Source organism: Salvelinus sp. IW2-2015, linkage group LG20 (genome assembly GCF_002910315.2).
Source record: "Salvelinus sp. IW2-2015 linkage group LG20, ASM291031v2, whole genome shotgun sequence".
NCBI lineage: Eukaryota > Metazoa > Chordata > Actinopteri > Salmoniformes > Salmonidae > Salvelinus > Salvelinus sp. IW2-2015.
Window position 1 is genome coordinate 5,310,513 of NC_036860.1, and position 24,896 is coordinate 5,335,408.

General features: G+C 39.4%; 2 protein-coding genes across 4 annotated transcripts in view; both read right to left on the reverse strand.

Moving 5' to 3' along the window:
- The window catches only part of galr2b (galanin receptor 2b), a 216,191-nt gene that overhangs the window by 18,829 nt on the left and 172,466 nt on the right, over nucleotides 1–24,896 (reverse strand). The gene's annotated exons all lie outside the window — the stretch shown is intronic.
- On the reverse strand, nucleotides 12,181–16,685 carry LOC111980492 (AN1-type zinc finger protein 2B). Of its 3 annotated transcripts, none has more exons than XM_024011233.2 (10): nucleotides 16,549–16,685; nucleotides 15,484–15,557; nucleotides 15,100–15,194; nucleotides 14,793–14,924; nucleotides 14,537–14,688; nucleotides 14,329–14,442; nucleotides 13,920–14,013; nucleotides 13,387–13,469; nucleotides 12,850–12,934; nucleotides 12,181–12,528 (listed from the first exon to the last, which is right to left on the reverse strand). In XM_024011233.2, exons 2-10 carry the CDS (start codon nucleotides 15,536–15,538, stop codon nucleotides 12,487–12,489), a joined length of 852 nt encoding a protein of 283 aa, XP_023867001.1. In that variant the 5' UTR covers nucleotides 15,539–15,557; nucleotides 16,549–16,685; the 3' UTR covers nucleotides 12,181–12,486. The 3 variants fall into 3 exon arrangements, with proteins under 3 accessions (XP_023867001.1, XP_023867002.1, XP_023867003.1); XM_024011234.2 differs by having other exon boundaries at nucleotides 12,795–12,934; XM_024011235.2 differs by lacking the exons at nucleotides 12,181–12,528; nucleotides 12,850–12,934; nucleotides 13,387–13,469; nucleotides 13,920–14,013; nucleotides 14,329–14,442 and having other exon boundaries at nucleotides 14,533–14,688; nucleotides 16,549–16,684.

Consider the following 24,896-nt stretch of genomic DNA (forward strand, 5'->3'; position numbering starts at 1 on the left):
ATTACCTTAAGAAAGCTGGAATCACAGGGTGTACTCTTACAGGGTGTACTCTTACAGGGTGTACTCTTACAGGGTGTACTCTGGAGGCTTGGTTGGTCTTTGAAGGACGAGTTGCCGCTCTATTTATTTCAAGCTGTTGCTACTTCACTGCTTCTACTGGCTTCTGCAGCCAATAAGAACATCCAGGGCCTGCAGCACTACCAATGCTTTTTCTAACAGTCCCAAATGAAACCTGTTGCTCTGACACCTCTTGGCAGTCTGTCTTTAGACTAAGAGAAACAAATTGCAGGAAATAATATTGATTCACTTAATTATTCAGAATGTTTTCGTCRAATACTAGAATGCTCCAGCACATACTGGGAATAAGAGCTCAGTATGGGGTTCTCCCTGTGTTTGGCTATGTGTGACTGTGACACATTGTGATGAAACACTTGCCCGCCAGCCAGTTCAATCGTGATACAAGTCAGTATTCGACGTCCATCTATATCTGTGGACGTCAGGAGATGATGTAGAAACCTACCACCAGGGGCAGTGAGTGCTGTTACCTTCAAGAAAGTTTCGGTTTTGTTAGGGCATTAACATCTGCCTCTTGTGAAAAATGTTTGAATCCAGTGATTGAAAGTTGTTTTTGAGTAGTTTTTTAAGCCTATCCCAAACCTTAACCATTCCGAGTTCATGCCTAACCTTAAGAATTTGGAGTTAATGCCTGAACTTAATCCTAACCTTAAACATTTGGAGTTAATGCTTGAACTTAATCCTAACCTTAAACATTTGGAGTTAATGCCTAAACTTAACCTTAAACACTTGGAAATGTGACATTTGGAACAACTTCGAAAGTTGACGTTTGATAAACATGGATGAACGTCTGATTCTGACGTGAGACTGTGAGAGTTGGTAGAGCATGCAGCATAGTCCCCCTGCAGTGGGGTTGATTAGGATAACAGTACATCTTGTAATTCCAAGATTTCTTTAGGTAATAGCTCTCCTTCTTGGCTATTAATCAGCTCCACATTACCTAATGGCAGACAGGAAAACACAATAACAAAGCAGAATGGGAAACTCCTGCAATCATTTGACTTTAAAAGAGCTGTCACAGGTATTAATACTGTATGATATCTACTTTCATAAAGATTGATGGACACTAATGAATTARATAAGAGAATACAAGCTTCAAAGGTCTCATGGTGAATTTTTAAATGAATGGAGCCCTTTGTTATACTGTCTCATTGTTTATGAGACATACAGTTGAAGTCGGAAGTTTACATACACTTAGGTTGGAATCATTAAAACTCATTTTTCAACCACTCCACAAATTTCTTGTTAACAAACTATAGTTTGGCAAGTCGGTTAGGACATCTACTTTGTGCATGACACAAGCAATTTTTCCAACAAATGTTTACAGACAGATTATTTCACTGATAATTCGCTGTATCACAATTCCAGTGGGTCAGAAGTTTACATACACTAAGTTGACTGTGCCTTTAAACAGCTTGGAAAATTCCAGAAAATMATGTCATGGCTTTAGAAGCTTCTGATAGGCTAATTGACATKATTTGAGTCAATTGGAGGTGTACCTGTGGATGTATTTCAAGGCKTACCTTCAAACTCAYTGCSTCTTTGCTTGACATCATGGGAAAATCAAAAGAAATCAGCCAAGACCTCKGAAAAWAAATTGTAGACCTCCACAAGTCTGATTCATCCTTGGGAGCAATTTCCAAATGCCTGAAGGTACCACGTTCATCTGTACAAACAATAGTACGCAAGTATAAACACCATGGGACCACACAGCCATCATGGTGCTCAGGAAGAAGATGCATTCTGTCTCTTAGAGATGAACGTACTTTGGTGCGAAAAGTGTGAATCAATCCCAGAACAGCAGCAAAGGACCTTGTGAAGATGCTGGAGGAAACAGGTACAAAAGTATCTATATCAACAGTAAAACGAGTCCTATATCGACATAACCTGAAAGGCCGCTCAGCAAGGAAGAAGCCACTGCTCCAAAACCACCATAAAAAAAGCCAGACAACGGTTTGCAACTGCACATGGGGACAAAATTTTGTACTTCTTGGAGAAATGTCCTCTGGTCTGATAAAACAAAAATAGAAGTGTTTGGCCATAATCACCATTGTTATGTTAGGAGGAAAAAGAGGGAGCCTTGCAAGCCGAAGAACACCATCCCAACCGTGAATCACGGGTGGTGGCGGCATCACGTTGTGGAGGTGCTTTGCTGCAAGAGGGACTGGGGGACTTCACAAAATAGATGTCATCATGAGGGAGGATAATTATGTGGATATATTGAAGCAACATCTCAAGACATCAGTCAGGATGTTAAAGCTTGGTCGCAAATGGGTGTTCCAAATTGACAATGACCCCAAGCATACTTCCAAAGTTGTGACAAAATGGCTTAAGGACAACAAAGTCAAGGTATTGGAGTTGCCATCACAAAGCCATGACCTCAATCCTATGGAAAATTTGTGGGCAGAACTGAAAAATCATGTGCGAGCAAGGAGGCCTACAAACCTGACTCAGTTACACCAGCTCTGTCAGGAGGAATGGGACATAATTCACCCAACTTATTGTGGGAAGCTTGTGGAAGGCTACCCAAAATAATTGACCCAAGTTAAACAATTTAAAGGCAATGCTACCAAATACTAATTGAGTGTATGTAAACTTCTGACCCACTGGGAATGTGATGAAAGAAATAAAAGCTGAAATGAATCATTCTCTCCACTATTATTCTGACATTTCACATTCTTAAAATAAAGTGGTGATCCTATCTGACCTAAGACAGTTTTTAATCCTAGTAAAAATTCCCTGAGGTTTAAATGTGTTTGGCTAAGGTGTATGTAAACTTCCGACTTCAACTGTATATTTAAAACCAAATACTTTTAGACTTTTACTCAAGTAGTACTTTACAGGGTGACTTTCACTTTTACTTTAGTCATTTTCTATTAAGGATTTGAGGTTATGCTCAATTTAGTTTTGATTTCGAGGTTGGTTCTGTTTGGGTGTGGTTTGCCTTGATTGGGATCATCCTTGTTAGTCAGGATGTTTTGCACCTCTCGCCTCGTTAGTTAGTCGTTACTTTGTGATATTTAACAGCTGCTGGCCCAGTGGATTAATTGAGAGACATGAATAGCTCCCAAAGTCCTCCTTTGATCACAACAGTGTCTGAATTCCTGGATGGTATTCTAAATGCTATATGGCTGTGTTTACACAGGTAGGCCAATTCTGATAATATTTCACACATTTTTCTTTTGATCAATCCGATCAGCTCTAAAAAAAGATTGGATGTGAAAAGATCTGATTTGATTGGTCAAAAGACCAATTAGTGGAAAAAATATCATAATTGGGCTGCCTGTGTAAACACAGCCTATGTGACATTTGGTGGTCTGCACCTGGTTAAAAAAATACTATAGTATACTATGGTATAAATACCATTATTTAACCCTTATTTTACCAGGTAAGTTGACTGAGAACACATTCTCATTTACAGCAACGACCTAGGGAATAGTTACAGGGGAGAGGAGTGGGGATGAATGAGCCAATTGTAAGCTGGGGATAATTAAGTGACCATGATGGGATGAGGGCCAGATTGGGAATTTAGCCAGGACACAGGGGTTAACACCCCTACTCTTACGTTAAGTGCCATGGGATCGTTAGTGACCACAGAGAGTCAGGACACCCGTTTAACGTCCCATCTGAAAGACGACACCCTACACAGGGCAATGTCCCTAATCACCGCCCTGGGGCATTGGGATTTTTTTTTAGATTAGAGGAAAGGGTGCCTCCTACTGGCCCTCCAACACTGTAGTGTAGTGTTTTTGCAGACTTTACTGTAATATCCACTGTATTGTTTTTGCGGACTAATACTATAGTATTTACAGTTAACTATAGTATAAATACTGTAGTAAAATAACTGTAGTATAATGTAATGTTTATTGCGAATTGTAGTAGTATTTGTAGTAGTAGTACTGTAGTAGTATTTACTGTAGCGTTTTTGGGGACTGTACTATACTGTAGTGTTTTTGCAGACTGTAGTATATTGTAGTATGTACTGTAATGTTATTGCGGACATATCAGGAAACCAACCAGAGAAATACTAAAAGAGCACATTTTCTGAGTTCAGAGCTTCTGCTCTTTTCTAGAAGCTGTAGGGAACACAATATGGCAAATTGCGACATGGGGGAGTAGAATGAGCAGGGCATATGCAAATTAAATAGACACTGTGGTTTTTACTATAGCAGTGTCTTTGCGGACACTACAGTCTTTTTTTGGCAGATATCTACTGTAGTATTTAGCATAGTATTTTTCATCATACTTCAACATTCTATAGTAAGTATTACACATGAGCGAGGGATTCTACATTCTGTAGTATAGTGTTCTACGGTATACTAGAGTTTACTATACAATTATATGGTAAGTAATGTAGTATTCTATAGTAAACTGAAGTATTGTTTCATGTGGGCATGATAATATCATTTTTAAGAATTTGTTCCATGTGAGTTTCTGTTATGTGAGTTTCCATGAACAAAAAAAGACATACAGGGTAATGAAAGCAAATGTTTTTCAGAATAATATGAGTTTAATTTGTTTTATTTTTGAGACTGGTAAAAGGTTAACATGAWTGTCAAAGACAGGAAATACAACAGGAAATAGAACAGACAGAGAGCCTGGTGTTACCTACTTATGTCAATAGATGTATTGGACGGAGCACAAGAAGGTACAACCCAATAAATACAGGTCATTACATTATTTTTTATGGCCTGTAATAAACCTTCTGCTGATCTAGTGTTCTAGAAAACACAAAGGACACTGCAAGTCAGACCTCTTTACAAAACCACAAAACCATATCCTCGAGGATTAAGGACATATCCTACTGAGGTTGACAATATTCACAAAGCCCTGTTTGCTGTAAGAAGCTAAAGAAGCCCACAAATTCATCACCAACCCCCTGAAGCCACACTGAACCACAATCGCCCACCCGTCTGAGAGGCTGCCTACCCGCATTCGAGAGGAAAATTATTTTCCAAGGAGCAGCGCTAACCCAGATGTACCTGCAATAAAATATAGCACTACTTTGGGAACGGTTGTCTCGTTGAAGCCTGAGCATGAAAGTAAGTGTGCAAATCGTTCAAAAAAGATGTAGGAGGATAGGATACATTGAATTTGCGGATACACTTTGTAGTTGATGTGAGATTAGACCTACATGTTTTCTACTTGCTGTTTTCTATGTTATATTCTTTCAGTCACTGAGGGCTTTATGTGCAAGAAAAACAAAACACCCTGCCCACACACTGTTTATTTTTTGATGACTGAGATCTTATCTCAGCTTGAATACCACGGGATTCAAGGTAAATATCCTTTCACTGAATCTTACCATCCACACAGTTAACTAAAGGAACCATTCTGTTACCAGTACTTCAGACAATGCAGAGAGAAACTTGTTTCAAGGACAGCCAAGAGGTGCTGCTGAATAATGTAGAGGAGTCTTCAACTTTTCTTGGCCAGTGACCCCCACTCAGGTAAATCGGCGACCCAGGGACCCCCATTATATGTTAGCAAAAAACAAAAAATCATGCCTTGAGTAGAAGTAATCAACATTTTAAAATGAATAGATTTGGTAGACAGTTTCATTATTTTGACCTCCCCACAGTTCATTGGAAGAGGAAATGTAAACTCTAACCTGGTCTATCAGCTAAAACGGTAAAGGTATCTTGCAGCATAGAGACAATTTTCACAGTTGTAAAGCACATTTTTCAAAAATGTTCCATTGAGCTGAGAGAAAATGTTTTAGTTTTAAAACTAATTTCCAGGAATTCCATAAAGTTTGACATGGAGCTGAGAGATAATGTTGCAGTTTTAAAGCTAATTTCTTGCAATTTTATACATTTTGCCATGGCTAATGCTGTGTACCTCTGCTCAAACATTAGAACAAAATCAAAGATGGTATTATAAAACAAGATATACAGTTCAATTATTTTCTGCATGCTTTCTATCTGGTTTTGGTCTTTTAAGTTGACACTGAAAGAGTTTTTCATCCCAAAAATGACCACTTAGACTGCCCACATAAGATGTTTCTATAGAGAAAAAAAGTGAAATTAGCTCCATTGACTGTAATTTCCTCTGTATTCAAGGGATAGTTTGAGATTTTGCAGGAAGCCCTTTATCTACTTTCCCAGAGCAGGATGATCAGGAACAGCTAGTATGATAACTGTTCCTGTTATTGCGGAACCCCTGCAATACCGCCGCAGGCCCCAGTTTGAAAACCCTTGATGTAGGGCACTGCAAAGCACAAACAAGACAGATTGTAAGATCTTACAGCTTTCCTGAACATGAAAGGTAGACTAGTAATCAAATGGGATGTTCTTGATTAATGTGCAACAACAGGATATATTTTTGTTTGATACCCACTCGCATATTGATTCCTAATAACTGATATTTTCATGACGCTCAGATATATTTTCAATCACATGCTTCTGGTGTAACAGGTGCAGCTGTCATCCCCCTGAATATGCTTCACATCCCAACTGATAAGGATCTGTGTAGGCAGGGTGCATTGGAGGGATGGTTCTTCTGTCACTCTGAGGAATGATACATGTGAGAGGACCTGAATTTTGGTTGTATTTCCCAGAATACATGACTTAACAACAGATGGGTTTCACTAGTTCCTCTTATACCATAGACATCACCATACCATAGTTACCCCAATCTACAGTCTACCATTTATTTACACCAATCAGGGCCACACTGCTGACAGGAAACATAACCCACTGAGCACACAACATTGTTTCAATGGAATTTCTCAATGTATTGTGATGTGGAATCTACAGGGTAAATACATTGGATTTGCAAAAAGTCAAGGGGTCATTTTCCACCACAGGATTGTCATCATGGTTACCAATTTTTAACAGCAGACAAACCTTGTATAAAATATGTTGAATTAGTACCTTTGAAACAATGTCAGATGTTCAACGTTATATATCCACTATCAGAAAAAAACTATAAGTTCAGCAGCACCTCCTCCTGGAAAGTTGATCTTTCTACAGCTATCCATTTGGTCTCGCATCCAGGTTTTTTTTGTGATTGACTACAACCAATGTGCTATTGTGAGAATGATTATTAAGAGATCTCTTAATAACTATTCCAATGGTAGGTTGAACAGAGCAAATGAAATGTAACTATACTTTAGTCATATATCAAATCAAATCAAATTTATTTATATAGCCCTTCTTACATCAGCTGATATCTCAAAGTGCTGTACAGAAACCCAGCCTAAAACCCCAGACAGCAAGCAATGCAGGTGTAGAAGCACGGTGGCTAGGAAAAACTCCCTAGAAAGGCCAAAATCTAGGAAGAAACCTAGAGAGGAACCAGGCTACGAGGGGTGGCCAGTCCTCTTCTGGCTGTGCCGGGTGGAGATTATAACAGAACATGGCCAAGATGTGCAAATGTTCAATAAATGACCGCATGGTCAAATAATAATAATCACAGTAGTTGTCGAGGGTGCGCAAGTCAGCACCTCAGGAGTAAATGTCAGTTGGCTTTTCATAGCCGATCATTAAGAGTATCTCTACCGCTCCTGCGGTATCTAGAGAGTTAAACAGCAGGTTTGGGGACGGGTAGCACTCCGGTGAACAGGTCAGGGTTCCATAGCCGCAGGCAGAACAGTTGAACTGGAGCAGCAGCACGGCCAGGTGGACTGGGGACAGCAAGGAGTCATCATGCCAGGTAGTCCTGAGGCATGGTCCTAGGGCTCAGGTCCTCCGAGAGAGAGAAAGAAAGAGAGAAAGAGAGAATAAGAGAGAGCATACTTAAATTCACACAGGACACCGGATAAGACAGGAGAAGTACTCCAGATATAACAAACTGACCCTAGCCCCCCACACATAAACTACTACTGCAACATAAAGACTGGAGGCTGAGACAGGAGGGGTCAGGAGACACTGTGGCCCATCCGTGATACCCCTGGACAGGGCCAAACAGGAAGGATATAACCCCACCCACTTTGCCAAAGCACAGCCCCCACACCACTAGGGATATCTTCAACCACCAACTTACCATCCTGAGACAAGGCCGAGTATAGCCCACAAAGATCTCCGCCACGGCCAAACCCAAGGGGGGGCGCCAACCCAGACAGGAAGACAACGTCAGCGACTCAACCCACTCAAGTGAGGCACCCCTCCTAGGCCAGCATGGAAGAGCACACAGTAAGCCAGTGACTCATTCCCTGTAATAGGGTTAGAGGCAGAGAATCCCAGTGGAGAGAGGGGAACTGGCCAGGCAGAGACAGCAAGGGCGATTCGTTGCTCCAGAGCTTTCCATTCACCTTCACACTCCTGGGCCAGACTACACTCAATCATATGACCCACTGAAGAGATGAGTCTTCAGTAAAGACTTAAAGGTTGAGACCGAGTCTGCGTCTCTCACATGGGTAGGCAACCATTCCATAAAAATGGAGCTCTATAGGAGAAGCCCTGCCTCCAGCTGTTTGCTTAGAAATTATAGGGACAATTAGGAGGCCTGCGTCTTGTGACGTAGTGTACGTGTAGGTATGTACGGCAGGACCAAATCGGAAAGATAGGTAGGAGCAAGCCCATGTAATGCTTTGTAGGTTAGCAGTAAAACCTTGAAATCAGCCCTTGCCTTAACAGGAAGCCAGTGTAGGGAGGCTAGCACTGGAGTAATATGATCAAATTTTTGGGTTCTAGTCAGGATTCTAGCAGCCGTATTTAGCACTAACTGAAGTTTATTTAGTGCTTTATCCGGGTAGCCGGAAGGTAGAGCATTGCAGTAATCTAACCTAGAAGTAACAAAAGCATGGATTATCATCAATGATATATCATCAACGATCATCAATTGGCTTAAAAAGCATTGGCAAAATCATCAACAGCTAGTTTCAATTCAGCCCAGGGTTCAACTAAAAACAGACAATAAATATAAAGTTTCAAGATTTGGTTGATTTCAAATGTAATCTTCAAGTTCATCATTTATAATTGTTATGTTGGATTCACATCTCCATCTTAACCAAAATTCAAAGTTAAAGAATAGGACTAAATCAAATRAAACTTTAWAAGTACTTTAAATACATTTTGGTTTGATTTAGTCATATTCTTTAAATGTTGATATTTACAGTGATGTGAAAAAGTAATTGTCCCCTTTCTAATTTGCTCTACTTTTGCATATTTCTGATACTGAATGTTATCTGATCTTCAACCAAAACATTATGTTAGATGAAGGGAACCTGAGTGAACAAATAACACAAGAATTACATACTTATTCCATTTAAAAAAAGTTATGCAACACCCAATGCATCTGCGTTAAAAGGCAATTGCCCCCTTACACTCAATAGCTGGTTGTGCCACCTTAAGCTGCAATGACTCCAACCAAACACTTCTTGTAGTTGTTGATTAGTCCATGTGGAGGAATTTTGTACCACTTTCCATGCAGAACTGCTTTAACCCAGCGACATTTGTGGGTTTCAAGCATGAACTGCTCATTTCAAGTCCCACCACAACATCTCAATAGGGATTAGGTCTGGACTGACTAGGTCATTCCAAAACTTCAAATTTGTTGCTTTTCAGACATTTTCATGTAGACTTGATTGTGTGTTGTGGATCATTGTCTTGCTGCATGACCTAGCTGAGCTTCTGCTTCAGCACACAGACGGATTGCCTGACATTCTCCTGTAGAATTCTCTGATATAGAGCTGAATTCGTAGCTCCTTCAATTAAGGCAAGTTGTCCAGGTCCTGAGGTAGCAAAGCATCCCCAAACCATCGCACTACCACCACCATGCTTGACAGTTGGTATAAGGTTCTTACTGTGAAATGAATTGTTTGGTTTTCTACCAGCCAAAAAGTTGACTCAAGTTTGTCAAAAAGCATCTGGAAGCACCTGGATGATGATCCAGACTCTTGGAAGAATGTTCTATGGACAGATGATTCAAACATATACCTTTTCAGATGAAATGGGTCCTAATATGCCTGGTCACTTACACTATGTACTTTTAATGTTATCTCAACTGCAATCCAGGTCATTTGGTTGTGCTATTAGATGAAGCACAGTGATAACACATTACYTTTTTGTATAAATACAAAATATCTGACATTGTATTTACATTTGAACTTTGTTGTGCTTTTAAATGGTTGAAAGCGCAGTGATAATACATTTACATAATGACAACTAATTTAAAAATCGGACAGTTTTTCCATTGTAATTTGGCTGTGCTTTTAGAGGGTTGGAAGTGATAACAAATTGGGAATTCAACAAACTTCTGGCTGTCTTTTTGAGTGGGTGAATAAAGGTTGAAATCTCATTGATCAACGTCAATCTAATATTACAACACATTTCCATGTTGAAATTATGTGGAATGCTCAGGGGGAAGCTACAGAGTGTGCCTTTATTCTGTTTGCTCAGATGAAACTAGATCCAAATGAGTAATCCTATAACTAATGTCACTTTGTGAGAATCGACAATTATGTGCTGTTTTCCAAATGTTTGAGGGTGAGGAGGTCTAGCGTAACAGCTAAGGGAGCTAAATGAAGGTGACTAAGCACACCATTATGCAAATGAACTTAGTTTGCCAATGAACATGGTTTCTTTCTGTCAATCCTTTGCGTAATGATTAGCTTCCTTGGTCATATTTTATCAGTGAAAAATATTACTCAGAATGTATTTACCTTAATAATCTTTCATTTATGGCATCCAATGTATTTCAAGGAATTGAATTATTGTGAGTGCTACAATCATGCTAGTGACACACTAGCCTGACTAATTCATAACCATGACAGCATGAGCAGCACTTCCCCAATCTGTCATGAAATGGTCAACAAATGAGCCTTCTTTATGGAGAGAAAAAAAACACCATTCTTGTGAACGTGCCCAACAACACCCATCCCTTTGTTTTTACACTGCTGCTACTCGCTGTTCATTATCTATGCATAGTGACTAGCTACATGTAAAAAAAAAAATACCTACTAACCTGTACCCACGCACATTGACTCGGTACCGCTAGCCCCTGTATATAGCCTCATTATTGTTATTTTATTGTGTTACTTTTTAAAATCTTTTTTACTTAATTTAGTAAATATTTTATTAACTCGGCATTGTTGGTTAAGGGCTTGTAATTAAGCATTTCAAGGTGAGGTCTACAGCGGTTGTAGTCGGGCGCATGTGACAAATACAATTTTATTTTATCCTCTTTGGCCACCCCCAAAGATTTCACATTCAACGTTATGCTGCCCTCTGTTGGACAAAGTATGAATGCATCGTGGTAAAGACAGGTCTCATGACTATTCCTTGAGTAACAGGAACGATTTACCAGAGGTGTATTCATTACGGAAACCGTTAACCGTTTAAGAACCAAACAAAAGCAAAACAAGAGTTTCTATTGGACAAATTCAGGTAGGTCCCTCCAKATTTTGTTCCGTTTAAGAAACGTTTTGCAACAGTATCGGCGTAATGAATATGCACCAGCACAACACAGAAAAAAAGTTACAGTTTGCTGTACTCCGGCTATATTGCTCATGTTGGTTTTGTCTCAGCTGTTTTTGCTGTTAGGAATTATTTCTATGGGTGGTGCTCAATAACTGCTAAGGTCTTCTTGAAAACAGACATTACTGATGAAATGTTGACAATAAAAAGACACCTTTCAATTCAACAGCCAAGGTCGATAAGGCCACCCTGAGAGAATTCAAAGCTGGAACTGCGTAGCAAAGGCCCTGATGGATGTGTTGGGGAACAACATAATACACATCAACATCATGGAAATCAACAAGTGTATTTGTGTTCATTCCATTTACCAAGCACTGCCAATTTAACTAGTCAATAGCACAATACAACCAACTCTGTATTGAGTACCTGCTGTTTTTCAGTTGTCATGATGATGCAGACAAGTCTACTTGTTTTGACTAGCTAGTAACATTAGCATTTCATTACACCCGTTATAACATCTGCTAAACCGTGTACTAGACCAATAAACTTTGATTTAAATATGTTGGATTATATAATGGCCTTCCTTTTTTATTCTTAATTGGCAAAGCTTGGGCTGAGACTGTTCTCTCTAACCCATAGAAATTGAATCGCATTCTAAATCTGTTCTCCAAACTTCATTCCTCTCCAGTTATATCATCCTCCTGTATATATGCCTTGGACATAGAACATGCTTCAGAAACAAATACATCTTTAAAATAATTTATTCAAGAAACATTGATGCTGAGGTTAAATGTCCATGATCAACATAGAAAATATGTACATAGAGAGCCATCGGTAAAAAGGACAGAAAGCCTGTCTAGAATGATGTGCTGAGTAGAGAGAAAGCAGTGATACTATTCAATATATATCTCGATGAAAGTCCCAGACTGTTCATTAGTTGGGATCAGTGATTCTGGACGTTAGAGTTCTGCTGGAGGGTTCCATCGATGTAGCACAGTTGCTAGTTGATTACTGGTGGTAGCAGCTTGGGCTCAGACACTGTGGTCTGGGTTTATGATAGGCTGCAGGAAGACTGTTTGGAGGACTCTCTTTCCTATGGTAAAAAGTAAGATATTAGTACAGGCAAAAGTCAACTTAATTCAAGACAAAGAATCCTTAGTGAGAGGCTTGTCTCACCATTTACGGTAAATATTCAACATGGGGAGCAAAAAAAAATTGATCATTTAATAGGTCCATCAGATAAAATACACATTAAGTAGTACTTCAAAGTTGTCTCATTCATTTTCTCCGTAGCTGATCTTTAAATGCACCCAGTGAGGATGATGAAGGAATATAGGGGACGCCATAGATGCAATGTACCTAGGTCAGGTCCTGTCCTGTTAGCATGCTACTGACGCCTAAGTTTTCTGGATACCTGTTGTCTCCGCTGCTGGCGTCTGTACTCTTCTTCACTAGCAGCAAGGGCCTGAGCCAGAGCCAGATCCTCCTGCTCCTGAGGGCTGAGACAGACACAAACACTTCTATGTCACACAGAGGAATGCATCATCATCATCAAACTGCAGAGAGCATGCAAGAGGCACAACGACACACTCACCAGAAAGAAGGGTGGATAACAGACACACACATACAGTCAGTCACAGGTCTGAGGAGCAGCAACACACATCATAAGGTGAAGAAACACTGAACCGTGGGCACCACTGTACTTAATTTATGAAGTCATCATGGACAAGAAAGATGGGCTAAACAGTGGAATGTCAAACCTATTAATATTGTGTTTTCCTATAGTAACCAAATAGCCTGCGTTTCAGCTAGAGCAAACACATAGCAATAGGAGCTAGTGAAGAAAAACAATAGGTAACTGGGTTGTGTTGATGGCATCTGTACATGATTATAGCCTATATTATGTGTTGGTGATGCTAGATTATGGGATTTAATGGGGATTGTTTATTACCTGAGCGTTGGCTGTTGGACTGTGCTGCGTGCCGACTCAGCCAAGGACATCTCCAGCGCTCTTTGTAAGGCCTGCTCCTCAGTCTACAATCACACCATGCAGATAAACACTTACAGGATGTTCTTTATTTTCTTCTTGGAATCTCAATGAATAAAACAGGAGCAGACTATAGAATCTCAATGAATAAAACAGGAGCAGACTATAGAATCTCAATGAATAAAACAGGAGCAGCCCTATAGAATCTCAATGAATAAAACAGGAGCAGACTATAGAATCTCAATGAATAAACAGGAGAGACTATAGAATCTCAATGAATAAAACAGGAGGCAGACTATAGAATCTCAATGAATAAAACAGGAGCAGACTATAGAATCTCAAATGAATAAAACAGGAGCAGACTATAGAATCTCAATGAATAAAACAGGAGCAGACTATAGAATCTCAATGAATAAAACAGGAGCAGACTTTAGAATTATTCAGAGAAGAGAGTTTACAGTAGTTTCAATCAAGTGGTGTAAGAGTGTTAGGCATACCAGGCCAGCCTGAAAGGATGCCGAAGTAGGTACTACATTCTGTGCTGGAGGGGGCCGCATGGCCGGAGCTGGACTATAAATGGCCTGAGCACTGCTGTGATAGAATCAAAAACAATAATGCTCAGTGCGGTTATAGAGTCAACAACTCAACACTTTCTAGAAAGCACAGCGGTAACAGGTAATAGCAGTTCTGTGGAGAAAAAAAAATCACATCCTTTTCATGTGTAGTATATTTCACTGACAATAAAAACAACATGTCAATTCATTCATCCCATGTGTTTTAGTGAGAATATGCCTCTCACGAATTTAGAGAACAAACTGTGCTTGCCAATATCACTTGTTTATTTATGTAAGCTTCATGTGGGTCTTCAGTGTGGCGTTTCGAAAATCAATACATGAGGATCCTCACCGACTACTCTGGGTCCTAGCATTCCCATTATAAACGGGCCTAGAACTTCCTCTACTGCCTGAAGTGGAGGCACTGCTAGAGGATGCTCCTTGGGACCGCATGAAAGCAGCGAATCTGAAAGAAATCCAATGTAATCATCATTATACCGCAAAAGCTCACAATGTGCACAACAATCAATAAATGTCATCAGGTGGAGGGAAATATTTACCCAGATTTGGAGACTGGTTTGTCTTCAGGCTTACAGTCATGGTCTAGTGGATGTCGGTGTTTAAGACAATAATTCATGTGGCACTGGTCACATGTCACTTGGATCATTTCTTTCTGCTTGCAGCCTCCTTTCGAGCATTTGTTTGTAAATATCTACAATAAAAAAAGGTTGGTTAGCTTAGATTAGGCATAGCTACTTCACTTTACCCATGTTCAGTTTGTGTAAATGGTCCTGTAGAGAAGCCTATCAACCATACCTTTCTCTTGTTCTGAGCAGGGTCCGACTGGCAATCGCGATCGATGTGCTCCCCAACCTTGATGTCTGGCATTTCCCCTCTCTTGATGGGGATCGGGGTGTTGCACAGAGGACACACAGGGACCTGGATATCCTGGGGACAGAATCAAGCAGAGAGCTGTATTAAAGCTCTGTTTTGGATCAATAGACAACATGCAGACAACTAATATGGTTGAACAGCAAACATTCATTTCTACATACTAACTGCACTTTACAGGAACTTTGCTTTAATTCTAACATACAATGCTGCTAATTTATTTAAAATGTACCTTCTTGTAGGATGACATGCATTTGTGATTTGCATAGGTTATGTGGTCTTTACAAAAAATCTCTTCACAGGCATCACATCTCAATGGTAGGAAATCTGTCAGATATAAGAAATATGTCAAGGGGTTTATTCCATGGCAAAGGATCATCCATATGAATGTAGATAAATGAAATTCTCACTATCACTCTTCAATCATGATAATGGGTAGTGCAGCCCATGACAATTGGTTGTGGAGGACTTTGGACTTAAACCACAACTATTGACAGATACCAAAGCCATACTAGAAAGGACAGGAAGAGAACACAAACAACAGGCTCTGTATTGGCAGGGTCCCAGAGGCTTTGCGGTAGTAAATGGAGATAGCGTTACATAACCAACCACTCACCCAGCTGCTTGCAGGAGTTTTCAGAGCAATGCTCTCCTAGAACTGGAAACTCCATGGCACTATGGTGATACACCCTTCAATTGAAAGATACATAGATAAGCTAGGATCATCCATAAACAATGTTTGTTTACCTGTGACAGGTTATCTAAATACACTAACTTCATTTTTCACTTCATTTTTTAAGAACAGTAGATTCAGAATATCAATTTTAGGCTATTTAAAAGGTCCCTTTGTTTACGTGCTTCCCTTTCAACTAACGTTAGTTACGCTTACGTAACAGGCTTATTATGGACGTGTACAGTCAGTGGAAGAATGTCCACTGACAGATAGTTAGCTAACGTTAGCTACCCATCTAGATGTAGGTAGCTAGGACTTCCTATGATAACAACTGCTGAATCATGCCATCGCTTCTTGCTACCTACAATTTGCCAGTTTGACTAATGTTAGCTAACTTGCTAAGTTATTTTGGGGTATCTAGCAGCAGTCTTCCTCTCTACTAGCAGCCAGCTAGCTAGCTACTTATCATGGCTAATTAGCTAGCTGGTAACGTTAGCTAGGCCAGCTCCTCCCTGTACAATCGCTCGAGGCCATAAATGCAATTACCTAGCAGACAAATGTTAGTATTGTCTGTGTTTAAGCTACCTAACGTTAAACTAGTGAGTTATTTATGGAATACCATTGATGAGCTTGTTCCTGGTTTACAGGCCAACAACAAAATGAAGCTAGCTTGCTTGCTTGCTGATAAGCTAACGTTGTTAGTTAGCATCCTAGACAACTACTGTAACGTTAACATTAAGTCGTTACTGATAGTTAACTAACGTTTAAGTTACTAATTTTACTTTACTTTAATTCGAAACGGATAATATTTAGCAAAAATATATTTGGGACGATTGTTTACCATCACGAACGTTAGCTAACACTAAGCGAATATGGATTGGAGACACCCTTCCTGCCCTGACGTTGCCTTGGTTTAGTTGGCTGACTAGCTAGCTAGATACGATAGCTAACAGCAAACCATAGTAAATTGAAAAATACATGCAACAATAGGCGACTCCTCTCACTTACCCAGAGACTTGGTTCAACCAGACAGCTCTATTTGATTATTCTTCCTCCTCTTGCTTTGAAATTAACGTTAAACTGTGAGGAAGCGAGTGGCTAGCAAGCTCTCTTGACAGCCAGTTACATCGAAGCGTCACTGACACTTGTTTATGCCCCTCCTCACGGTTGTACTAGCTAGGGAGTTCCAGAATGTACCACACGAGGCAGGGATGGAGCGTTGTTTTGATCAATCACAGTGACACAGCGTTGTTGAGAACTGTCCATGGTACTGGTTTTTACGAAACGTCTAACTGAGACGTGTTTGGGTTGTCTCAAACCAGCACCACGGACAGCTCTCAATAATCACGTGTCACTGTGACTAGATATGAATGTGGCTAGCTAGTCTCTCGCCAGACTAGTTCAGAAAGGCCATGTCAGAATGAATCACATTTCTGGAATCATGGTAGGTCTATAACTAGGGTATAATAAATCACACAAAATAAGCAGAATAATGCTAGTTTTGATTTTGGATAGTTATCACCTTCCAACTCTGTTTGTGTTTGATATTGTATTCGTTTACTTGCTGAATAACAGATGTGTTATTCACAGAGCACATACATTTGTTTCACAAGTAAATGTGCCCTTTTATTAATCAGCACAATATAGGCTATAGGTGATGATATAGGTGATTCATTCATGCTGATGAAATGGCCCATATGGGCTAGGCACGTTTGTGTACACTGGAAGCAATTGTGAGTCTAAAGAGGGAAATGTGCAATACTGCAGCTAATGTAATGGCATATCATTACCAGATGGTGGCAGCAGAGCTCTTTCAGACGTCTATACAGTCTTCAACATCTGGTTGTTTATGACTGGCCACATTGTGTTTTTGTATTATGGCAGTCCCATTAATAGACTCTCTAATCTCATGTTTCATGCATGCATTAACAGAAGGGTAACTCCAGAGGAAAGTTGTCATTGCAAAGATAAAGATACAATATATATGTACAGAAGTGTCACTGGGTGAGTTAGTGAGGGTGGGCCTACCTAGTCAGTTTCAGATTTTGAAAGTATGAAGTTGTAGACACTTTCGACATGAGTATGAAAAACACATAGATAGAGATTGTTAATGATTATGTTACTAGAAACAAAGCCTAACTTAAAGCWGCAAKTCCCTGTTGAAGAGSTACTGGAATCCACATAAACACACACCACAGCAGGACCAACCACATCACCAAGAGGTCAACTAGCTGGAAATAGTAGTTCTATAGTAGAGTCAACCCACAAAATTGACTATTCTCATTATGCAACAGTACAGTGTTATGATCAGAGGCTGGGAGAAGTGATCACAGAGGCACTCCTCTAGATTCTTCCCTTGTACTGTAGCACCTGGCTCATAAGCTGCTAATTCTGCTGCCAGATGGCATCGCTTGCTGAACACCTGGTTCGTCATAGGGATTCCTCCTCCTTTGCTCACACTATATCTGCTCGAATTAGAAGATGATTGTAATAATTTCATACCCCCCCTATCCCTTTATTGATGTAGKAACATTTTGGATGACACATTTGACATGGCTTCTGGACAGTTTGTCCTCATGGTGCCAGTCACCTCTCAATCTCCTTGGTCATACTTTGTTCTGGACAATCTCAGGATGTCACTGTTTCTCGGGTGAGAGCTATAGCACAACTAGCCCTGCTACAGTATCCTAAAGCCTATTCAATGTAAACATGTAAAATAAACTCTCTGTGGTTTCTCTCTACACTCCTGAAAAACAGGAGTCAAATGTTGTTTTTTCTAGAACGAGAGACCACAATAAAACAGGTTCTAAACTAGTTACTTAAACCAGTTACTAAAACAGTTACTAAACCATAATTATTAAACCATCACAGTTAAGTAACTTTCTACTAATTTGAGTTTCTCTTTCAAAAAAGTTTCATAATTGCATTGGTGAAATATGATCCTAATCAGATGGATGATCCAAACTTCAAATGCATATAATCCGTTSATTCTAAATCCAATCCTTGCAAGTCTCCTCCATTTGATATCTAATCCAGTTTTTAAAAGTTTCAAGGAGGCAAGATACAAGTCATTTGAATATCATTAACCTTCATAACGACTCAAATAGCCCCTTGTGCTTTTCAGGGACAGAATGCCTCTTTTATTCGATAGGTGTGCGTTTAGAAAAACTGAATAACGATTTGGTTGATTTATTTATCCTGCTATAAAAACGCCTGAGCATCCAGACAAATACAAGATTGGTGGTGTTGCTAAATTGGATGGTAATTGCCATCATGACAAATTAGGAGGCAGAAACCCGCCTTATTTTTTTTCTATTATAAGATAGTATTATTCTTGGTTYATAATCCTTTTATGCAAGATTCAATTCCGATAGGCTGCCTACATGGTGATTGTCCCTAATAATCCATGCATCTGAGAGGCCTATTGGCTGGCCATATCTGTATTGTTTTCGATCAAAAACACAATTAAGCATGAACACTGTCMTTAATGTCAAATATTGATCARAATTCGGTTTCATTATTACAACTATATAGAACTCTCCAAGCATGTAGAACATTCTTTGACTTTTTCTCCAACCAATGATAGCAATTCAAATCGATATTTTAAATGCGTAAATACGTTTAGATTGACCATTATCATGTCAATTTATTATCAAGTTATATGAGCCTGATTTAGTATAGACATGGTCTGTTTAACATTGTGAGGTTATTCACAGATTCCATGGTGTATTAAAAGATATATTATAGAATGGATCCCATGCACACCAGGCTGACTGGGAAGCAGGCGTGAGGGGACGAACGGTTTAGGAATACAAGGCATCACATTTCTGTCTTTTGTTTAACCAGACTTCATCTCAATGAGTTAATGGGCCAGATGAGAAGGCTGCTAACCTGCAAAGGCGAGCAGAGTGCACGTGGAAAAGAGGTGTCAATAAACGTGTGAATGACAATGTGGTAAAACACACACCAACTGAAAAGGAGACGAAGATGAACAGATGGAGAAGAGTGGGGAGTTAACGCAATGACAGGGTCAGTGGAGCAGAGAGCAGGCCTGAAATACAATTAAATGGGGAGAGTGTTACTGAAATGAAGGATGGGCGTATGAATTAACGACTGGCTTTATTTGAATAAGAAAATAGTAAAACAAACATGACAATTGAAAAAACTAATTCACAGTTAATTGATTATTTTAGTTGATAGATGCAGTTCGATATTTAAGTACGCAAAGAGATACATTGAATAGTTACAATTTGCTATGTCAGTTTGTGTGCTTTTAGTCACTTTGGAAAGGACAAATTGGCCTAACAATGTTATATAGTAGCTTTGTGGTCGAAGCCTTTTGCTGAAGACTGAGAATAGCCACGAGTTGGCGCCACAACTCTTTTCAACTTTAGGCGCCATATTGAAAACAAATAACGTTTCATGGTTTGTCCTTGGGGTCAAGGTGTAGGKCCACGCCCATGTGCAGAGCAGGTGCAGTTGCTCTGGGATCCTGGGCATGCCTCTCCAACGCTTCGCCACTTTCCATTGATCTAACCTCCGAGTAGCCTATATGGTAAGTAATGACATTGCATTGCCCTCTGTTTAATGGATAATGGCCAGTGTAAAGACTGACACTGAAGAGTGAGAAATGCAATTGTCACCATGCACGTTTTGGCCTATTGCTGCAACAGTATATTGGTATTCATCCACGGCAAGGTATCACTTTAATTCATATGCCTAACATTACCTGCATGCCTGCTACTTTGTCCCCTGCTGATCGAAATCAAGAAACGTAATTTTTCATCAATCATTTGGTCTTGATTGTCAGACAAMATGCATAGTTCACGTGAAAATTATTGAAATGTGCACTTATTAAATGACATGCTACTTTTTAATAGGCTAGTCTTTATAGCAGGAAACCGAGAGATATCCCATTTATTTAAAGAGAGAACTGCACACACAATTCATTAAGCAGGAGGCTTGTAAAATTAGCGCTAAGTTAACCTGATTTCTCTTAATTAAAACATCTTTTCTCGTTTACGATGTGGATATAAGTAGATCTCCTGGGTTTCGAATATTCTACAACAGCAGATGGCCGGGGTGCGGAAAATAGTTAACGGTCTCTCTCTCTCTCTCTCTCTATCCGATCTGTACAATGTGAGTTACCGACAAAGCAGGGGATTAATATCCAGCCGTCTCTTTTATCGAAGAGATATTAACCATTTCAATGCTGCCTATTAGCAGTCACCCTGAGACAGGTTCAATTAGACAAATATCAATATCTTATTGTCGTTCCTCTGCCATAAACATGCACAGTATTGTCCACCAAATGTTTGTCTCTGTTTAGGCCCAAGTTTATATGGGAGCAATGGCTGCGTTTAGACAGACAGCCCAGTTCTGATATTTGATTTTTCTAATTGAGCTTTCGATCAATCAGATCAGCTCTGAAAAATATCTGATGTGAAAAGATCTGATGTGATTGGTCAAAATACCAATTAGTGGAAAAAAGATCAGAACTGCCTGTGTAAACGCAGCCAATGATACCGCAATGTTTGATTGTATCAAACAAAGCAATCAAAAATCTTATTAATGTAAAACTAACTTATTATGTGTCCCAATGTATCTATCTCCCTCACTCCATTCTTTCAAGTAGGCTACATACATTGCACCCCTCCCTCCTACATATAAGGCTATGTATACACACACATACAGTACACACTGTTTATACATACATACATACATACATACATACATACATACATACATACATACATACATACATACATACATTACATATACACATCAGCACTTACCAGATGTATAAAGGTACCTATTCAAATTTTCTCACATCGGAGGCACTTTCGGATTAAATGGGTTAGCTGAAGATTTGGAGAGACATTTTTTCCTGTAGGTGTTAAATTACTAGATTGAAGTTGAATAATAAGCAATGAGTCAAACTGCACACCCTTCATCTGCGGAGCTGTAATTAACAGGGAAAATGCAGGCGGTGAAAAAAATGCAAATTATTCTGCACAAAGGCTTCTCACAAATTGGCGTCACCATTTCTCAAATTATATCATTACTATATTTTGAAAATGTTAATCTGTGAGCGGATTTCCCGGGGGATTGAGTAAATTAGTTCTATTTCCGAACTGCTTTTCTGCGAAGGCACGGGAGCGACAAGCACCTCTGATTTGCTGATTACAATTAGACTCCCAGTTTGGGCTCCTTCAAGCATTGATAATTTTCGGCATATTAAGCACGTTTTAGCAAAGGTGAAAGTCAGTTTTAATTGAAATGAAATTATTATTCTAATGGAAGTTTGGTTATTATTATTACGAGGCAGTACTCATTTTAGATTCATTTTAAATATAAATGCGGTGAGTAAAAAGATTTTGAAGGGCATTAGGGTGTTCAGGATTGAATGAGGTAATTTGAAGGGAATTACTTTCTCTTCTATCAGAAATGAAGTGAATTAAAAGTCCAAATCAATCGCTTTCACTTCTCCATTCTCTTTGACAGCAGCACAATTACAGATAATTAGATGGAGGAACTTTTAATTGTGGGGATTAAGAGGGAGAGAGAATTTTCAGGATCAGAGAAAATTTAGAAGCAGTTTCTTGCTTAAAAACGAATCAAAGGATTTGGTAGCTTAACATGGCAACCAATGCTTTCTACTGTTTAATTGGAATTGCATCTAGTTCATCGTATCAAATTATCCACCAACAATTAATATTTAGATTTAATTCTATAAATTATCATCAAATCGAATAACGTGCAACTTAATTTAGATAGTTAAAAATGTACTTGCGTGAAGTTAATTGAGTAATTAAACTCCTCAACTGCTGCCTATTAATTTGCTAGCTAATTAAAATGAATTTGATTTTCTGTAATGTTGGTAAACTAGGCATCAGTGTTAGATGGCTGGTTTGATTAGTTTTGTTTGTTTGGGGTGTTACATTTGAATACCTGCTGTTAATAGGGTCAATATGTTTACTTGCCCACAATGCTCATTTTCTGTCAGGGGGAAAGTTTGGAGTTGAAGGACTGATTTTGTATATTCAGGTGCTGGGAACTCCTGTTCACAATCATTACCATTGCCCTGTCACCTGCAGTTACCAAGAGTGAACACAGGAAAACAAACCTCAGTGGAAGATCAGTGAACACAATAATGTTTTGTCCTCCACACTTCTACAGCCTAAAGATAGTGTGATGCAACAATAGTAGACTTTACTTGAACACTCTGTCATATGGGCTAGGCTATAATACTGTCATAAACAGTCAGTTGGCTATGCTCAAAGCTATGCTCAGACAGTGTAAAATCTGTTTTCATAATAACCTGTCCTGTCATGATATGTTATGACAGTGTTATAGCCCTTATTATGGCACTTTCACATAGTCTAGCCCTATGAACAAAGGCCTACAAACAGACAAACAGACAAACAGACAGACAGATGCCTACACACACAGACACACGTTTGCTATGCACTGTGTGCTGTCACAGGCCATGCTTCATTCTTCACATTTCTAAACATCTGTGACCTAAGACGTGATTTGATGTCATCTGGTTCAACACTTACAACATAGTATGAAGAGATTGTGAATATGATGTGACATGTACAAGGCTGTGAAGATGATGTGACATATAGTCTACAACAAGTAGCATACAGTAGGCCTATAGACGGTAGGCTAAATAGGCCTATTTGTTTTCTCATCTGCTGCTTTGATGGCCTTCAGAAATTATGATTTGAGATCTTCAAATGTGTGATTTATGCCAGTTGCTTTCAAATAATCTGAAATAAAAGATAGGCCTTTCATGCCAATGGTTGACCTGCAGGTCAGGGATGGATGTGTATGGAGCTACCTTTTCCATCTGCATGTGGGTTTATCCAAGAAAGTCACTATTTAAGATCAGTTGGTAAAGGCAACAATAGGGTAGACAAATATCACATGAACCAATGTAGGTCTACTTGTCATATAGGCTAAGCTACCAGCTCTATAAAACACTCTTATATAAATAGGGTTCCAAAAGGGTTCTTCGGCTGGCCCCATAGGAGAACCCATTTTAGTTCCAGGTACCCTTTTCGGTTCCAGGTAGAACGTTTTTGGGTTCCATGTAGAACCCTCTGTGGAAAGGGGTGGAACCCATAAGGGTTCTACATGGAACCCATTAGGGTTATACCTGGAACCAAAAAGGGTTCTTCAGAGCGTTCTAATATGGAGAAAACCTATGGGAACAGCCGAGGAACCATTTTAGGTTCTAGATAGCACTTTTGTTTCTAAGAGTCTATTGTTCTGCAGTTTAGGGTGCTGACTCTGAGGCACTTTTCTATTATTTTACTGAACCTTTATGTCCTATCGACCAAGGCTAGTTAAATTGTTGATGAAACTCTTGAATTCAAATGAAAAGACAGACCTGTAGCGGCATTGAATGCAAGCCTTGTTCGTCTTATTATCGGGTTAATTAAAGCTAGGATCTGACAATGTCACCCGGTTGTAGAAAAACGGATTTAAATGCAATGTCTCCCGGGACTGCGTGTCAAGAGCTGCTTTTCACTGAGCCCGTGCGCCTGGATGGGGTTACGATCAGAATTGACAAGAAGCAATTATTGAATTTTAGATGTTCAAAAAATACATGAATGGTTGGAATTATTCATAAAACATCTGTAAAACATGATAAACTTAGTTAAAATACAAAGAGAGGGGCATCTGAGCCAACTCTAACCACATCTTTGTAGGGGAGAGGGATAAAACGGCCAGATCCTGAGACATTTCTAAGGAGTTCATTAAAATGTACACATTGAAATGCAGAGGGGTGCTATTTGGGCTTGAGGTCAAGTGACGAACGGATTATATACTTCCTCATAATAATATTAATTAAACAATTTGCATGCTAATAAGGTAACAATTATCACGGTTTCTGTTGAGAGATTCGGGTTATTACAACACGCCAACCCGGGTGCCAAGGGTCAGGGAGTGAGTGGGGAGCGAAATTTCAACTCAAATTAGCATTATGACAGCACCAGACATGGGATAAATAAAGTCGAATTAATTTTCTCTGTAGCCTACAGAGCAGAGAGACAGAACTACTAGACCTACTTAGACAGGATTGATTCGCTTTATTCACAACACATTTCTTTACATTAGCGAGTGGGGAAACATGGACTAGTCCTATGAAGGTCTCCGGACAAATAGCATAATGTAACAAAAATGAATGGTTCGGAGCTTCCCCACAGTAGACTATGGTTATATAGTTTTGTTAACCTTTTACACAATCATAAATGTCCTCCATTTTCACTGGATCATAGTCTATTTTGAACTTCGAGAATAAATAACCTCTAGGCATATAAAGTTAAATATAATACAATTATTGA